The sequence below is a fragment of the Mya arenaria genome, chromosome 9 (genome assembly GCF_026914265.1).
Source record: "Mya arenaria isolate MELC-2E11 chromosome 9, ASM2691426v1".
Classification (NCBI taxonomy): Eukaryota; Metazoa; Mollusca; class Bivalvia; order Myida; family Myidae; genus Mya; species Mya arenaria.
Genome location: NC_069130.1, coordinates 7,847,701 through 7,867,715, shown reverse-complemented (window position 1 = coordinate 7,867,715; position 20,015 = coordinate 7,847,701). Strand labels below are relative to the sequence as shown.

Below are 20,015 nucleotides of genomic sequence, written 5' to 3'. Positions count from 1 at the left end.
AGGATCTGGTGCACCAATAATATTTTGTATGTGTTTTTTTATCATTAAAGTCAAATAAGTAAAACATGATAATGCATGGACATACTTTTTTCTTTGCTAATAGCAAGCGTAAACCTATATTAAGCTCCTTTTATCTGCACAAAAACGCTTGTTTTACATACACATAACTGAAAAATATATTTCTAACGTTTGAAATAAATTACAATTACAAATCCCGAATGCAACCTATTGAAATCTAGTGTAATGAACTGAACGGGTTTCTTGGTTCAAAATTCGTTACAAAATGAAAAGGTTTGAGTGTATGGGATTATTATTATGTGACAATGAATACTTAATTGAACGAATCTAATTAAAAATGTAATGTGTTTTAATACGATTCAGTTGTACAAGGCGACTGGTAAAGAAACGCGTATCGTTTTTCATTAGTCTTTATATACAGTTAATTCATATCTGTCATTTTATTCCCACAGAACACTACAGTCTTTAGAGCAAAGTTTAAACTTTAAAATGTTTATCAAAGGAGATATCTTTAAATACGAAATCTAAAGTTTCTAAAATTTCTGCATGTGTTGTAAAATGTAGCTGCTTATAACGTATAGCACAGTTGTATTAATTATATACAGACTTCAGTGTAATTATTATATTTTTCTCGAATTCCTTTTGCATTTACTTCAAAGTTAACATTATTAAAGTTAACATGCGTATAACGCTCAAGCATTTCATCAAGGCGACCCCGGGTTCGATTCCCAGCCTAAGCTCATGTGAGTTTTATTAGTGGTCACCAAGCCGGACAAATAGGTTTCCTCCTGGAACTCCGCACCCACCCCTCTCCCTCCCCGCGTGCCAACGAGAGCGATTAATATAATGTTGAAATAACCTGTATCACAATTGTTTATAATAAATCAGTTTAAACTAAAAACACATTATCAAATCAACATTACCAAATATAATGTTGACAGCATTATCAAAATGTACATTAACTATGTCAAGCATAACAGTCTCGAATATGATGTTAAGTTCATGATCGAAGTCAAAGTTAGTACTTTCAAAGTTAACATTAAAAAAAAGTTTCACTATTCGACCGATTTTCAAATATCTCAACTCGACTTAATTCAATTAACTCCATTTGGCACAAATTATGTGAATTCTAGTATCACGTAGGTCTACTAGATTTTAAGGCTCTTTTAAGATTTGCTCATATTTATTTTCAACAAACGGTTTCTTTATATAAGGTCAAAGGTATCTAAAAAGAGTCCTGAGTAGACAACGGTGAAGAAAGGAAGAAAAAATAGGGCAAGCTCACGGTGAAAAAAGAGAGAAAATAAACTAAGTTTTCAATGTTTGAATTGGGTCTATGATTACCAACTTGAAATATATAATTTATACTAATTTCGTAAGCTTGTACATCTTTATACAGATCACCCATGGATGACAATGTAAACATAGCGTTTCCATTTATTTTGGTGAATTTGCAAATACCCGACTGTTAAACATAAACGTTTATACACATGAAACGCATGACTATGGATTTATTTACTTAATATATGGTTAAACAGAAACTTGAATATCATTTGATATAAAATTGTCAAACCTGTAAGATACCGGAGCCGTAAAACTGGACAAAATTGTCAGTGCTGTTGTGTTTATAGGCCTTACAGACTATTGGGTGCAGGTTTCTAGACGCACGAGGCGCTGTCTTGATTAACCCGTTTTAATGAATATACATGAGTGTTCAACCGGTCGTGATTTGAAATAATTCGATTAAAGAACGACGGTGGATGAAACAGTGACAGTTTTAATGAGGCTTTGATAGGCAACAGATGATAACAAGGGAGCATCTTTGCAACCTCACGAAAACTATCAGAAGTCTTATCCATAAAGACAAACGAGAAAAATAAGCTTTCGTCTGATGTAAATGTTGTGATTCCGGTTATATAAGATCAAGAACGCTTTCTGAACATCCTAGCGATTATTTCAATACCAGAACACACCTTAGTGGAGTCGTATTTTGCTGTGGAAAACAAGGAAGTTTATAAGTGAATTAAATACTGACGTAGAAAACATTCGAAGGGCGAAGAGTCTCACGAAATTGCGGTTAAATTCTGTGGAAACGACAATTTGGATGGTTCATACTTAATGCAGCTAAGACGTGCATTGTGTTTTATAAACTTCATAAGCCTGTAAAGCGAACGTTACTGGGTTGAAGTTATAAATTCAATATCAGATTCAAATCTGATCATGTTCGACAAATAAAACTAGAAGTTGTCAGTTTTAAATATTTGCATAGCCTCTTTAAGAAGGATTCTCTACAAGCTGTAGAAAAAAGAGAAGTTTGCGTTATCTCGATGAAATATTACAATCAAGCGCTCTTCTTATACGCTACTTGGCTAAGACCAAATATATATTCGAATCTTTTTTATCGTTATCATCTACTCTAAAACTGTTTGGTGGACAGACGGTTATCCGAAGTTACGGGTACATGCAGCATTGTCGCGCAGCTAACCAACGAAGGCTCGAGCCACTGGTTTGGGCATAATTGCCCATGTACATAGAGATCTCTACATCCCTCGGGCTTTATCGCTAATAAGTAAACACGAGCACGGCTCAAGACCTAATTGACTGCTGTGTTAACAATCTTTAGTGCATCCTTTTGATGGATTTAGTGATGTATTGTTTATAAGGTGATGAAAATATTAATATCGTGCCTGTTTGATTAAGGATTGAGAACAAGGGCCGCATATTAATGTTCTAGGGAACGGAAAGGCTTGGCCAAATTTATCGTTCACGGTGGAAGCTAGGAGTTGAAGGATTCCTCGCCAGTGGTTGCCAGTCAGTCTCTTGTTCATACCCAGGCGACACCGGACCAGAAATATCGCGGTAAACAACATTACTGGGTAGAAAAACCAGACAACGAGTTAAACAACGCAGTTCCAAATTATTGTGCTAATGTGGCGGACGTTGAAGTGACGTGCTTGAATATAAAGATACGTACTGGTGACTTTCTTGAAGACACTTCATACGTTAGAGAGAGTTACACTAAAACATTTAAGTCAGGACTCGACATTACAATTATAAGAAGATTGCAGTTGAAGATTGTTCTGTGAACCTTACATTAAGTGTAAACCATAAGAATTGAAAAAGGTATTGTTTTTAATAGACAGTTAAGTGCCAAACGTCAAGCTGGAAATCATGAGATTGACTCCGACACCGACGGCATTTACTTTGCCGACGGTGCCGGCATTGCAGTCGTTGCCGGCGATGTCAATGTCCATGTCGGGCTCGGGAGCAGAGACTCTTATATACTACACAATGTCACAGCCGCCGCCGGCGAGCCCGACTTACTCAACATTCACCAACGGCGGTGCCCTGACTACAGGAATTCCACAATTAAGTCCGAACATTCGACAAAATGTTACCCCGATGGTGAGCCCAGGAGTGCCTCCAGTGAGCCCGGGGCTACCGTCCCCGTCGACGACAGGGCTCGTTCCGGACATTATGCACCTTATAAACTATGGTGATAAAGACATGGGGCTTCTTCTTTCGCAAAGGTAAAAACTTAATCATGATGTTTGGGTAATATTATCTTTACAAGAGGGTATAGTTATCATCTTTAAACCAACGCATTATCACGGCGAGGTTTGAAATATATTTGCACCCGGAGTTTAAAGAGAACTCGTGTGAAAATGACAAATTTACATCTTACGTCGTAAACAAGCGGTTAAAATCATGAACTCTGAATATATCAATACTATTTGATTGGAAAATTGATTATAATTATAATATTAATTAAAATTATTATTTTGTAATATAAATTAGATGTTAATTAACATTCCAATAAAGACGTCCCAAGACCTGGTCAGCAGTAATCTAAATGATAAAATTGAAGCAAAAACACTTAAAAAATACTTCAATTTACGAGACACTTCACAGCATTTTAATTCATTTTAATAGTGATATCAAATGACAGGATGATACAAGTAATGTCGTTTGAAAGGTTACTTCAATTTTAATACTACTTAAAGAAAGACAAGAACAATAACAAGACTATTGGAAATGCTTCGAAATTTGCAGAAAGCAAGCGGATGCCAATGTTGGCCAACAATCTGCAATTTGGAAATTGAAAGTATATTAATGTCACCAAATCATTATAATACTACATGCAGTTAAAGTTGTTTTATTAGTGTTGTATGAGGTCTTTTAAGACGCACCTAAGTTCGAAGTTACTTTTAACTGTAAAACATGGCGTTTAACATTTGGTACTCAAGAGCAAATGCTTGTATTAAGTGCCGATGACTGTAAGTTAGGCTTCTGCCCAGAGTTTCGTTGCTATTTAAAAGACGGTCTAGTTAAAGGATCGAGAGAATGGCGAGTAGGCAATCTTTGAAGACACAGATGAAACAGGGTCCGTGTCCACTTTGCGTCTGTAGTCTGAGTTTGCTTTGCTTCTATAATAGCATTTTCACAACAAAATTAAAAGTTTGCTTTTCTGAAGTTATTGAATATCGGCCAGCAAACCCAGCATCCAACGGAAAATGCCAGCACCAATAATTACTTTGTTTGCCTAAAGGACAAGACCGGTAGAGAAGCCGTCCTTGACCTACGGTTAAAGGAGATAATCTTTAATGTCACCGTACGAAGTAAGGCAGTTTCTTAAGTTTCTAAAAGGGTCGAAATATCGTGTTTCAGACGACATTCTGTGATGTCACGGAAGCTTGTATGAAAACCTAGAAGGCTCACAAACCTATTTCACGACATCATGATATATAACACCGTCATCTTGATGATAAAGCAGATTGTCTTTGTAAGCATATTTGGATTAGATTAAAGGTCAATTCAACTCTTGCACAACGTTTACCGTGTTATTCAGAGGCTGGGACGGAATCATAGTTTTTTGCGCATGTAACATCCCCACCAATCACACTTGTCATGTGAGGCAGACTTTGTCAAACATGAAGCAAAAGTTCAGCTAGAATTTGATCGTCTCATCCATCAGAGACGGAACCTGAAGCATACAGCATACAACATATGTATCCTGTATCTAATAAGAGAGCACTGGGGTCGTATTCATAAATAATAAATTAATGAAATGTTCAACTAAGTTTCTTAGCATGTAAATAAATGTGATGAATAATATAAGATATTTATAATATTCGTTGTTAAAAAATCTAAATACTTCACAAAGTTGAAAATATCCAGTTAGAAGCTCAATGAATACAGCACCAGTAGTCTATATTAAAGTTGATACAGGTTTCATTTTGTCGTCTGCTTTTCCATGTTTCTGTTTGTTAACGTGTTTGATTGCTGTGGAATTCAGCTTGATATTAGTTTACCATTGCCTTGTTGAAAGTGTCCGTTCATTTTAAGCTCTTATTTCCTATCTTAAAGGCCTAGTTTAAGGACTATTTTTAGGGTCCATTTCTATAATAAAACCTCCCAAACTGCACAGCAGGATACTCAGATCGGAGATCTGATAAGAGGGATCAAGTAGATTAAGATCAATACACAGAGGTTGTGTACTGTACATTTTTTTTGCGAGGGGGGGGGGGGGGTCACTTATAGAAGTCTTAAACTATGCCTTTAAGGCTATGTGATGGCTATCTTGCTGAACATACATAACTTAAGACTGTTTGTTTTGGGCACAGGTAACACATTTGACTTGGTGCCGTGGTGGGTCTATCACCTTTACAACTGCTAACAATAATTGAATAATTATATAAACGAATACGCGTTCATCACAAACATTACCTAATGCACAATTGGTTTAGGGATATGGACGGTTTATATCCTGGTATTCGTATTATCAATAGCAACAACTTTATAGCATATAAACTTTCAAGTTTCACGAAGTATTCATCGTTTTTGTTTAAAAATCGTCATATTGAGTAACATTTATTTAAATATTGTCGGTTTTTTGCTTCAATGAACCTTGAAATATTTACTGTGTAAAAATTGCACAATATGGGTTTAAAGTAATAAAAGATGAGTAAAATGCAGTAAATTTTCTACAAAGAGTTTAAATTGAGATGAAAATGAGGTAATCAATACTCAAATAGGTAAACTAGGGCAAATAAAAATACAATTAGTGAAATTTAAATGAAATACAAGAAAAGAAAGATACACTGTATATATAAAACAGAAAAGGGAGAGGTTTCCGAGAATAATCATTAATATCGTAGTTTGTTATATTTTGTGTACATTTCAGTGTCATTAATTTCTTATTCATGTCAAGCATTTCAAAATCTACGTGGGAAAAATATATAACCATAGAAACCATTTCTCATGTTCATAATTTCTTTTTATCATTATATTAATCAAAACGCATTGAAGGGCAATCTAGCAAAACGTGTAAAATGATCGTAATTGTTTTGTTATTTAAATACCTTTGGATATATTTTACATGCTATAAAGGATTTAAAGTGAAATGGAAAAAAACACATTTATCATCACAAAAAGTTTCAATCATTAACTTTAACATAAAACATCAACGTATTATAAAACAGTAACCATGTTTAATATTTCGTCGCCTATATTTAGAATTAAGTTGTATTTAGTTGAGAGTTCATCTTTAATATATGCCACATTTAAGTTTTGAATTAACGATATAAAGTTTAAATGTGCGTTTTTTAATTAGATACAATGATTTTTTAAATAATAAACATAAACGGCATTTCGATATTGAATGATTACTTTATTACTTCTTTCGACAACCGAGTATGAAACCTTGCCACAGATGCGCTACACCCAATTTAGGGACAAGCTAGCGTTTTAAATAACAGAACAGTAAGGGATAGCGCTGTATGAAAACATGCAACCCGAGCCGTACAAACAGTTTATATTCAGCAACAAGGCAAGGCGATAAACTTCATTGACGATGGTGTCAATGTTCAAACGAAGGCGTAATTGGAGACTGACCACCGGTTTATGGTCATCCATATCCCGAGGTGTCCATTTTACTTCGTAATTACGGAATTATCGCGCCTCACTAACCATCACCTCGAACAACATTTGACAATAAACATGTTCATGGATGAACGCGACACTGGTGTATCCGTCTCGTTGTTTTGAAATAACATATAACCTTTATGCATGCACATCCTCAAGTTTGTCTTGTAGCGGATAGCCCAGTTTGAAACGTCACCCCTGCTTGTACATGATGAGTTAATGTTTGCAAATTGTAAAGGAGCTTGTATCAAAAGCCTGTAAATTGTCTACAAATGTATATGGACGATATTAGTATAGAGTTGCTGGTCGTAACTGGAAACGTCACCAAACAAAATTGACATTACAATATAAAAGGTTTCTGTTCAGATATTGCTGTCAGAATGTAATTATATAATAGTGTAGAAAATAGCAGGAATATATGTGACAACCTCATTTCAGAATGATTCTAAATGTAAACAGTTCCTGATTTTTAATTCTAGAAACATATTATTCAATGCCTAACTCGTTTGTTTTATCACAATGTGTCATGATACCCAATCGATCACAAATCTGTAATAAAACTTGATTGAATGTTTAAAATAAAAAGAGGTAAATACCAAATTTAGCGCATGTTTGAAGTTTTAAGACCCTGTATAAATATTTCGAGAGATGAGATGTTTACAAGAGAGCTTCCTAAGAGTAGGTATTGTAAATTCAGGGGTTTGTTTGAGTATATTTGTATACTTTCCATCGCTATCTGATTTACGGGTACTTGTCATACCGTAGACACGCTGGTTTATAAGGAGAGGTTTAGTGGTGCTAGGCTTTTGGCTAGTTATAATGATGAAAAACAGGTTTTGCAATGGTATGTGCATTCATTTTTGTCTGCTTTGAATGAATATGATTTCACATCAAGTTTCTAACATGCTAGATCGTCTTCAGTTGTGTCAGTTTGTATATAATCACAACAAGTTGATATCTGATAACACACGCAATGCAATAAAAGTAAAAGAAGTACTAGTTTTTAAACTAAAACAAACCCCCGATGCATGTTTTTGTCTTAGTGTCCTTCTGTTAACTCTGGACTTTTGAATGCCTCAGCATAACAGTTCCATCTTCCGCCTCCGTTTTCATTCAGTTTACAAATAGCTTCTATACAGATTGGAAAACCTGACCCATATTTGCTGTTAAAGGATTTTATTTGCATCTGAGCTGTTGATCAAGCTTGCAGTTTAAGACGTGTCCCTTTATTTGCAATTGAAAGGAATTGCGTTTGTTTAGAGTTAACGTAAAGCTGATCGAGCAATCATGTACGGATGGATGGCTACTGTTTGAGTAAAGACATACTTAACAAGAGCTAAAATAACTTGGAACTGATCATGTTTCATATTTCTACGCCTCGTTATTACTCCGAATAAAGAAAACATACTTGACAAAAACATTCAGATTTTTAGATTTGTTTGCAATTCAGAATTTTGATGTATACTTTAAGGTTGTATATTTCGTTCAAATGATGTACTTGATGTTAAAACTTTGGTTTATTTTACTGCATATATTGCCTCTTCAAATGATAAACCTTTGAAGTGCACTCGTTTGATTATTCATCTCATTTTAGATTGCAGTTATATATTTGAACTTTATTCTCATTGAATGCACATGAACGGCTTCATAGATAATATTAAACTTATGGAAGTAATGAATAGAATGGCATAATAAACCAGCGGAAAAAAGTAACAGGCTGGTAAAAACTGGTTCTGTTAAAGCATAAGATATAATAGCTACTTTTGGACAGATTTTTTTTCTTCTGAAAACTGGCACATGTTAAGTGAGAAACCCATATGTTTAAAACTTCAATTAATCATATAAAAACACTTGTTACACAACACAGACTCAGTAAATGTTTCCAGACCATTTTATTTAGATATGTGTTCATGCACTGTTTCTTTTCGTCGTTTATACATGGACAACCCATTTTCACTCAAAAGTTTAAAACTGAAGACAAAAACATCGTTTAACAGTACAATCATGGAAGCATTACCTCGTTCAATACAATCAGACCACCAGACCAGAAATGAATACTTTGTCAAATTCATGCACGACAAGGACGTAAAAACGCAAAAAGCTATTTTCAAATTTGAGAAACCTAGATATACTGGCAATGGAATCAGTTAAATAAAATACATTATAAGACTACGGCGATGTATAGCACTAGAAGAATACGGCGGCGTTAAACACTCTGAAATAGGTCAGAATTGAAGATGGCAAACCGTTCTTGGGTCGGGTCAATAGCACAAAGGGACTGGACGGACAGTTGTAGGATAAGTGTTGATATAAATTAAGGCAAAATCCACTACCAGAGAATAAACGAGAGAAAGCAATGTGTCTGTTATTATGAAAAATGTTATATTGCTAAACCGGTAGTGTTGCTAAACCGCTTAACCGGTAGTGTTGCTAAACCGCTTAACCGGTAGTGTTGCTAAACCGGTAGTGTTGATAGTAATTTAATCCGCGACTTGCTGGCAATATACCAAATAATGTCAAATATGGCGGAGAAGTTCTTATCTCATTCTTATCCATCTCAAGAGAGTGACAAATGTACGTCCTGAAATGCATGTGTGGAGAAGTTTACCCTTGGCTTATGTATGATTTGTTTGATCCCATCGTGTCACTTCACGTCAATATCTTCAGACATTTGGAGAACTGCACTGACATGCCATTCCCTCTGTACATGTTTTATGAAGAATCAGTCCATCATTTTTTTCCCTGCAATGCAAACACAATGATATCCTGCTCAGATACCTTTGGTGCTTATATTTTCATAATTGTATCTTCTAAATCATCATTTCATTTCATTCAGATTCTGCAGATTGGTATGATTCTTTTATGTTTACAAACATCGGCAACGTTTATATTTTTTGGCCATCATTGTACTAAATGTCTTATAGGCAAAATAAAGATTTCCCCTATTCTTCACTATTAAAAGACGACGGCCTTGACCTTGAAATCGGGCATTTGAAACGTTAAAACGCACTAAATGTTACTGGCTTTCCCGAATCTGAACTTGCAACCTAAGCCCATAATAATATGACAAATGACGATTGCAAACTGACAAAAATACAGGTTCCGATTTCAGACCCTATTGTGCTGCATTGTGGAGATGTTAATAGACTTCTTATGGTTCAGCAAGTTTCATTGCCATGGTAATAGAATATCGTGAGTTACGTGTTTTAATAACGAAATTAAGTATAAAGAACTATTCAATATTGAAAAAGCTTTTAAATGCACACAATTGGAATTATAAAAGCAAACTTATGTATCATCATTATTATGTCATTTAAAAGTCCATTAGTTATTTTTCACCTTCGTTCTGGGCTTAGGAAAAGAAACGTGACAAATGATCACAACTCGTATTTACATTGTACAAGTAAAACCCGTTGGATCGAATTTGTTTAGCTCGAATTCCTCGTTGGCTCGAACTGGATGTAAAGGACCGATATTTTTTTACTGAATTGGAGCATTCCCGGGGTTTGACTGTAATTGCAATTCTCACCCTAGTCGTTGATGTCTGTATTTTATTGATGTATACGATATGTAAATTACAAACAAAATGCAGTATCTTAAGTTTCAATCCAGAACATAATTCTGCATGGGATAGAACACTGATAAGTCCATTACAGTTTTGAAATATATTATCTTTCAACGACCCAGTGTAAGTGGTTCAAAACCTTTTGATGTTTATACAACAGTATCTTGCATTTCATATATCATTTCAAATGCATGCTTGATAAAGTCAACATGTTTTCAATTTAGCTGAAAAGATGAAGAAAGGAACCCACCATCTCAAACGAGTAATTATGATTTCTACGATCTGAATAACTTCTTTACAACTTGTAGTTTGAATAGAAAAAATCATCGTATGACGAATCAATTCACTGAATCGAATTGATATAACGTTGTTAAAATATGGTCCAAATTACTCCTAAATCTGATATTTAACAATTTATGAATGTCTTTCTTCGTGCCATTTAGTGCTTTGAAGATATTGTCGAATGGGCTATAACCGATTATTTTGATGTTTGTAAATGAATTCCAATGTTTTGAGATAACTTCAAATTTTTGTAAAAATAATAATTCATTGATTGTTCTGTATGATAACGAAGACACAAGTGTCAGATCTTGATGGGCCTTGATTTAATATAGAAGAAAAGTCGTAGCTTAAACGTAAACCAAGTTTAAGACCCCAAATATGTAATAAAAACCAACTACTGGTAAACATGATTTTACAGTCAAATATGTTATCAAAGAAGTCATTGAGCTGTTTTGAATTAATAAAATTACGAAATAAAAAAGAACACTTTAATTAAGCATCAGTAAATAAATGCAAACATGTATATCTTAAATTAAAGACTCGATGCCTCTCTCTCAGTCTGAGATGTAGTTTTATAAGCGTGTTCCAAATAGCAGACAGACAACAAAGCACCATTGATGATGTTTTCTTATGCACCAGTCAATTGTAACCACAGCCGCCCAGGTCCGGTGGATAGTGGGGACCTTTACTTTCGATCTAGCAAAGCCCGGGTAAAATCCCTGTCCTACGGAGACAAACTGATGGTAAAATCCCCGCCAAATGCCCCAGTACCCCAGGGAACGTAGGTAAGGCCCTTTCCCCGCTATATTTTGCGCGAAGACAAAACCACCGCATTCACCCGGCACTGCGGAGCCAACGAGAAGGTAAAAATACGGCCCATTTCCCCGGTATACCCCCGGACCTGGGGGTGGGGGGTGGGGGGGGGCTTGTTACAATTGACTGGTGCATTATATATATACATATCTGAATATAAATCAAATATACGTGCATTGCTTTTAGCAGACATACAACAAAGCGCCATTGATAGATGTGTTCATATACTCGTATATGTACGTGTCTGAATATAAATCAAATATAAGTGCATTGTTTTAATGCTGTCGGGAACATAATACATTTTTTTCAAACCATTTTAGCAAAAGAAATGAAATGATAAATGACATGATAAAAAACTAACCATAATCTCGAGCGAGCAAAAGAACGTTTCATAAATGAGCTTGCAAAATTGCAAACATGCACTTCATATTTGACATGCGGTTTATGTATAAAAGCCAAAATAAAACCGCAAACCTTAAAATAGAAAGTAATTTGATTACCAAAGGACATTGACAATTGTTTCCGTCACCATCATGATTTTAAATGGAGCTTGAATGAAACAGACAGTGTGTGGGCTCCTATCGCTTCCGGGATAATAAAGGCACATGAGTTAAACAACACAGAGATCTTTTGTTGAAAACTGCGTCAATTGATAATAAAATTATGAATTCCGCCCATTGACAAATCATTTTTTTATTCTAGAAGTCATATGCAAAACGTTTTTTTGTACTATCCGGGGAATATATCAATATTTTTCCTTGATTAAATGATGAGTTAACGTTGACAATTTGCGAACGATTGTTAAGTTAAGGACACGAGGAAATACAGAATGTATGGTACAATAATTGTTCTACGCTCTGAAACCGACTAATAAAAGCCAGTTTGATGTAAGGTTTTAAAAGTCCCGAATGTACGGTACGTCCATAACGTATGTGAGAATGAGTTCCGGTAATACATTTATTGCTGATCCCTGCCAGACGGTCATTAACAATGTCATTTATAGACATGTTGCATTCTCGTTCACCAGAGCGATGATGCTATGGGTAGGATTATCATTATCAAACCTCTGATGAATTAGATTGGCTATTGTTACAATAGTGTTCACTGCATGTGTGTGTTTTGTTCTCTGATGTTTTTGTTTCCTTTGTCTTTGCATTATGGGCATATGATCTTGAACTCGCGATTCCACTCAGGGGAAGCTGAAAGGGAGCTCAGTGAAATCACGTCTGTTTGTATCGTGCTATGTGGATATTATTTATACTACGGCGTAGTTACATTGGCTTGATAGGCCGTACATTTCATTTCCGAACAGTTCCGAAAATCGGTTACACTGCGTTCACAGCGTTAGCGAAGAAATTTTGTGGCTATATAATTTGCTCGTTTGAATAACATGAATTCAAAAATGTTGTCCTATCAATTGATTCTATAACATTGAATCGTTTCTATAACCTTGAGCTGTTAAAATGTAGGTGTTTTTCTTTATTCTCGTTGTACACTACTATATCACTAGTACAGAAAGTTCCCATTGAATTCTTAAACTATTCGGCCAAAGGTTCTGATTTCGTCTTCCCGTCTTGAAACATCAAACTTCACCAATCACAAAACCTGACAAAATAAATATTGATATAGCAAAAACTTATTAGAGCTTAATTTAAAATCACACAGTAACGCACCTTTTAATCTTTTATATACCTTTTATGTCATTTTGATGGGCTATTGTATCATTTGAACCTGTCATAATGAACAAATTATACAGAGATATACAGTATATCTTGTACCACATGAAGTTCAAATAACACACAAAAACGTTCTTTGAATGAGATGTAAGGCTAGCAAATACCGATTGTAATGCCTCCATAGGGAACCTGTTATTTGTTTTACTTTGTTACAGTCGAATATTTGTTCTACATGTGTTCATAGTGGAAAAAGAAAATATCTTTTTATTTCTAATTAGAGCATTTGTGTAAATCAGAGCCCGTGTATTGACTTAGTTAGTGAGACAAGGTCCTTTGAAGAAACCGGCTCTGACACGTTGATAAAATAATGTCAATTTTCATTTGAAGTCGATATAAAAAGTGAACAAGATTACATGGTCACATTATCAGTATACTTGACGTGTAACAATGCTTTAAGAATGGACCGACGCCGATGACCGACACCGATGGATGAATTTCCCGGTGACGTTGAAAAATAAACAACGTACACCCATTCCCCACCCACACGATACCCGCTTCCATAATTATGTAACATTCAGCCTTGTCATCGTCTTGTTATTATATAAGTTTGAGAGCAGGAAGTTTAAACTTGTTTTCAAACTTATAAAGGACTTGAGGGTGTAACACAAGTGGTGTAGAGACTACTTCAGTACCTTGTTGATGATGTATGTATTCGGCAGATCTACATGATTACATACATGGCTGGAACATGTCGTATAACTTACCTGGCTCAAGATCAACGCCAATAAAAATAATGTTATTTCAAATAAAAATGTCACATTGATCGGGATTTAAATATTTTATTATCTCCGATAACGATGACAATCGCGTCTTGAGGGGCCTAAACCTTATTCAAACAAATATCTTACTAATTTATCACTGGGTTTGTCTCTATATCTTGTCACAACTGGTCGATTGGGATTATGTAAATATATGTAGAAACACACTCATATATTTGATCAGATTTTCAACTGCCATTTTGAGGGTTGATAGGTAGCGGTTTTGAAACACGACTGAACACGAATGGTTTTATAGCAGTAGCACGCGCGGATCATGCGTGATTATGAAATATCGTGTCATTTGTTATATAACATGAATTAATATACTAGTACGTGTCTGTTTTTTTTTGTGACAAATGACGATGGCTTAAAGTATCATTTTTCATTGACACATACACGAACCTTCATTTCGCAATGTTATTAATTTCATGAACGGTTACAGTTTATTCTTGAAACACTTATATTGATGAATTTCAGGGACGATTGTTATTATGAGCATAATATATATGGCGGTAATAGGTAACAGCGTACTTACATAAGTGAGGAGTTTAAGGGAGGCAACTTTTGAAAGTTTGAAAATATTTCGCCATTTCCGCATACATATCTACTCTTTCATTGATTGAGTTTCAGACCATTTGTCCTGTTTGATACTGATGAATTTGTTCGAAACAATTCCGATAACAGTCGAAACTCGCTATGTCGAATTATGTTATCTCGATGTTCTGGTTATGTCGAACTGTATTTGTTTCGAATGTGTTGGGTTTAGTCATATGCTTCTATTTTCGATTATGTTATAAAATCCTGAAGTCCCAACGACTTTGACGGTCGAACCAGTGACATATTTGGCCTGACAGTGCTACTTTGCATCAAATGATTACCTCAGCATTGCCATCTTTATACTTGTACATGTTTGTAAAGATCTACTCACATATTTACCTCCCCTTTCACCCTCTGTTTGCAGGATGGAGCTGGTGTGGCACGGGGAGTTTGATCGGCTGTTCTCCCAGTACTTCCCCCACATGTGGTGCCTCGTGCCAACCTTCTACCCCCCGGGCGATCAGTGGAGGACGTTCAAGGACAGCGCCAAGGTCCGCTTCTCCTGTCAGGTCAGTATCAACACATGGCAGCGAAAATGGTGCCTGTAGAGGAAATCACACTGTTACAAGATTGACAAATACAAAACAAAAACAAAGGAAACAATAAGAAATAGGCCCTATTTTTAAATAAAAACTATGTTAATTGAATAAAATCTTAACCAGACCGATTTCATGTTATTAAAATGACAATATTTTCGAGTGACTCGAATAATATGGCTGGTTATCACACTTGTGCGAAGAATTATGCCCACATTCTAACCAAAATCGGTGATGATTGAACAAATGCATCTTAAGTTATTGGTCGTACAATGTACTCGACGACGCTCGCCCGCCCGTCCGTCCGTACTTTGGAGATGAGACTATGATGCGTCCCGTTATAAAACGCGAATAGCTGATAACCAGCTATTGAAGAGATAAAATATCTCGGCTGCACGTCAGGGGAGATCACTGCGTAGAAAATTGATAAACCACATATCATACATTATCTCCCTCTATTCCAGGATTGTGGTCACGGGTGGACGTCCATGAAAGGCCGGGTTATATTCTGGTTCGAGCTCAACTATGCCACCAACTCTGGCTGTGTGATGTTTAAGCTGTACGGACAACAGTGCCAGAAGTGTAAGACTGGCAAGTTCGAGCACGCCATGTGGTACCCGGAAGAGGTCGTGAAGGTATAAATATATTTGAAGAGTTTAAATACGTTACAACACTTACAATGAAACTCCACTAATGAAGGTGCTGAACGACATCAATTTAAAATACATACACATTATCTTAATCAATCGAAAGTAAGTGACGTTCAGTTTGAACCGCTTGAAGGTGCAAGGTTATTATTGTTACATCCTAGGACTGAATTGTCGAAGCACCAAATATCGGCCGTTCCATTTTTACAGACTAAAATCGTCGTATTCGAAAATCGTCGTAGTCGGCGAAATGTTTCTTGACGAAATGCCGTGGATGCCTTGATTGAATACACTCACGTCGGCAAAAAATGCAAAATGTGTTTTATTCCATACAAAGTCATTTCTTAAAATGAATTAAGTCATACCTGATTTTATTCCAGGTCGTCGGGAACGTTTACAACCGAGTGGGTCAGATCTACTATGGATTTGTGAGGCCCCCTCTCCGAATCGACAGACGTGTGGGAAAACCCAGAAACCAACACAACTCTGAACTCTGCCAGGCCTGCAAAGAGGGCCTCTGCAAAGAAGAGTGGTCGTTTACATGACGACATCATTCGTCATAGTACCACGTGATAAAAATCAGACCAATGGCTGACATATCAAATTATGACGTCAACATATTTAAGATGTCGTCATAGAGCACGTGATCAAATGTTACGTATTTAAGCAATTTTGCAACATATCAAAATATTGTTGTTATGCAATTTAAATGTTTATTATTAAGATGTATTTTAATATATTTCGTTCAAAGTTTGCATTTTATTATATTGTTTTATTCATGGTTGTGATTTTGTAGATATTTATGAGAATTTTTTAATTACAAATCTTATAAATCATACTGATGTTTTTACACTTATCTATATATTGTTTGCTAGAAAGTTGATGAGACCATCTAAAAAGTCGCTTATGGGAGGATATATGATGTTTTTATGTTAGAATTACTTTACGTGTTTTTAAGTCTTTAAACAATTAGGTGTAATGATATCATTTTATTCGTTGTTGTGGTTATTGTTGTTGTTGTTTGTATTGAAAGTTGTATACATTCATTTAGTAGAACATTAGTAGTTTTGTTACATATCTTTGTGCTTAATGGTCTTGTAGAATTTCCAAAAAATACATATCAGCTTTAAAATATGATCTGTATTTAACTGTTATACTATGATCACATTTATAAATGGCAAACTATTTTATTGTGAGTGAAACTGCTGTATTCTTGTTTTGTCGTTCTGTTGTCTCAGAAATATTTCATCTCCGAGCTTGTTGAATCATACGTGTACTAATAAGCTTATTTTCGCCCATCGAATACGAACAGGGCTTATCAGCCCTTTAAATTCATAAGCGGGTCGGCCCTTTTATTAATCAATAGTTGTTATTATGTAAAACACTAAACAACATATCATAGAGGAATTTTAATAACCATAGAATAATAATGTTTTAACCTGTGTAGGGGACAATTGCCGAATTTTCTTATGATGAAACGGTCGATTGTTTTTCAAATATACACCATCCTAGTTATCCTTAATACATTTATAAACTTCATTTAATATTACATTATATATTTTTCAAATCATTAACATCATTGTTTAATCAAAACCAAATTACACTGTAGTTCCGTATTTTCGAGAGACGAGAAAATTGCTATAATCAATAAAAATATTATAATATTTTAACGCGGTCTTTTGACCATAAATTTCATATCTCCTATGTGTACATCTGAAGTGCTCACTTTTTTGCATTTCTAGAATTAGATTTTAGTATTATTTTGTTATTTAATATTCGATATTTTATTTTGTTTTTTATTGTTAGTTTAGGTCATTTTTGTTTTATTTCTAAATGTATTTGTCAATCTGTTAGTAAGTGCATTAATGTAAATAATTTCATTTTACACCATGGTTGTAGCATCGATCAGGGAGAGAAAACAAAATAATTGTATATGAATATATCAGAACAGTGCAGCAGACATATTTTCAGACTTATACATACGTACATCGTCTTAACATGCCGTGTTTTGGGGCATTCAGCGCGCAAGTTTGTGCCTAAATTTAACTTGAACAATCATAAAACATCTTGAATCATTTCTTAACCTAAGTCGATTTCCTAATTTTCATAGTCCAAATATAATAAAAAATAAAATTGGTTCATGAATAATAGTACGTATATATTCAATAAAATCATTGAAAAAAAAGTATGCCAGATATTGATAAGATATCATATCAACTGACCAGTGAGCTGCCTAATTTAGGAAAATAACTTTAGTTATAAAATGACTTAAAGATGCTTTATGAATTCCAGCCCAGAACACAGACGATTATTAAGACTTACACAGAAGTTCATCGGGGGTGATAATGTATTCCTTGACCAATTTCGTTATAAGGCAAGGATTGACCACCGTCAAGTGTATTATTACATAAAGGATTGTGTTTTACCAGCCCTGACCGATACTATCACCTGTGGTTTACTCTATGCATTTCCTCATTGTTAAAAGATCTTCCAACCATTGTAGTAGCATTTGTTTGGTTTCTGTCATACATTTTGTGATTTATAATGATGTAAACTTTCTACACACAGTCTTTGTCTGCTGTTTAAATTGATTGTATTGAATGAAATTTTCAAAGAAATATAGTGCTTCCTTATTGTATATATATATATATATATATATATATACATCTATGGGTGGAAGCCGGAAGGATCTATCTGATACTATAGTTTATGTCAGTTACAACCTTTTTGCTTTTACCACTCGTTTATGGACGAAATCAAGAAAAAAGGAATTTTCCGGTTAAAGTAAAGAAATAAATCCTGTTTGACACAATAGTTGTAATATCATTGTGGTTAAGAAATGTTTTGTATATTATCATGTTATTGTTGTTTTTAAATCATATTTTTACGAATTTCTTTTTCTAGATCTTTAGGTATTCGATGTACACTGATAAGCCTTTCGACTCTTAAGCTGCACAATCACAGATTAACTATTTTGACATTATTTTAGTTTTTGGTAACATTGCCTTCAAATCTGTCATATAAGATATCTCACAATGAAACAGATCTCAATTATTTAGAAAATATTGCATTTTCGTAAAGCGTTAGTAACGCTTTTAGCAATAATATATCAATTTTCGAACGTAAATATGAAAACTGCGATCTGATCTTTTGTCAGCAGTCTTGTATCATTGGTTTCCAGACATTTGCGCATAAATTGGCTCATTTCGATACAAAAAAGTTTTCACAACGGTCAATCAGTGAGAGTGCAGCTTTAATGAGCCATCGGCCGTAATGTTAAACTTTGATGAGTGGTTATTCCATATAATGTTGGTATCCTTTGGACGGTTATTGCTTGCTGATAGCTAATACGTTTAAAAGATTAACCAAAAACTATGATAGAAAAAGTTACAGCAGTTATTATTTTTGGTTCTTTATTCAACCGTGACTGAAATTCAACGTTTAATTACATATTTTGCAAATCTAAAACCAAAATTTGTTCGGCTTAATTTTCACATTTTATTTCTCTTCTCATAAAACTCTATTAACATATACCAAACTAATATGGGAAGCCTTCTGAAGGTCGACTATTATACATGGGAAACCTTAATACATACTTGCCAGCCGTTTGTGACGTGAAGTTAAATGGCGAATAAGTGTATGATACTAGCGAATTTTGTTTCTAATAAATAATAATATTATGGTGTTGCATTAAAACACTTTATACAATGTTATACCAACTATAAATATCGTGAGAACCGATGACAACTTGTGTACATCAACTGTATTGTAATATGATACTTAAAGATGGCTTAAACACCTTATATGTGATACTACCCTTTTATTGAATCAAAATTGAATGATTATATTTGTCAAAATCAAAATGTTTTTCATTGTAGCACTATGTGTTCACTCTTAGAACAAATAAATCATCAATGAAAATCGGCGTTATTTTTATTCGGTCGCTGACCATTCGGAACTTCTCGGTCATTTTTTTTTTATCGAAAACAACCTCGGATGTATATGAACGGTTTACAATGTCAGAAATCGTTACACTTTAACTATGCTGCTAGTAAATCGCGTAGTTAGTTCAATTTAGCAGTTAAAATTAATGACTTAACTCTTGGAATCTTTGCAACTATACACTTTACTGGCAATCA

At 34.7% G+C, this 20,015-nt stretch overlaps 1 protein-coding gene across 2 annotated transcripts in view; it reads left to right on the top strand.

Annotated features, from left to right (window-relative positions):
* LOC128202764 (receptor-transporting protein 3-like) overlaps positions 1-19,788 on the top strand; it is a 42,081-nt gene extending 22,293 nt beyond the window's left edge. The window contains exons 1-4 of one of the 2 annotated variants that reach the window (XM_052903898.1): positions 1,482-3,548; positions 15,058-15,202; positions 15,694-15,864; positions 16,257-19,788. In XM_052903898.1, the coding sequence (XP_052759858.1) occupies positions 3,190-3,548; positions 15,058-15,202; positions 15,694-15,864; positions 16,257-16,421 (840 nt within the window). In that variant the 5' untranslated portion in view covers positions 1,482-3,189 and the 3' untranslated portion in view covers positions 16,422-19,788. Of the gene's footprint in view, positions 1-1,481; positions 3,549-15,057; positions 15,203-15,693; positions 15,865-16,256 lie in introns of those variants that run through there. The other variant, XM_052903897.1, reaches the window with a different exon arrangement.
* Positions 19,789-20,015: the final 227 nt, after the last annotated feature.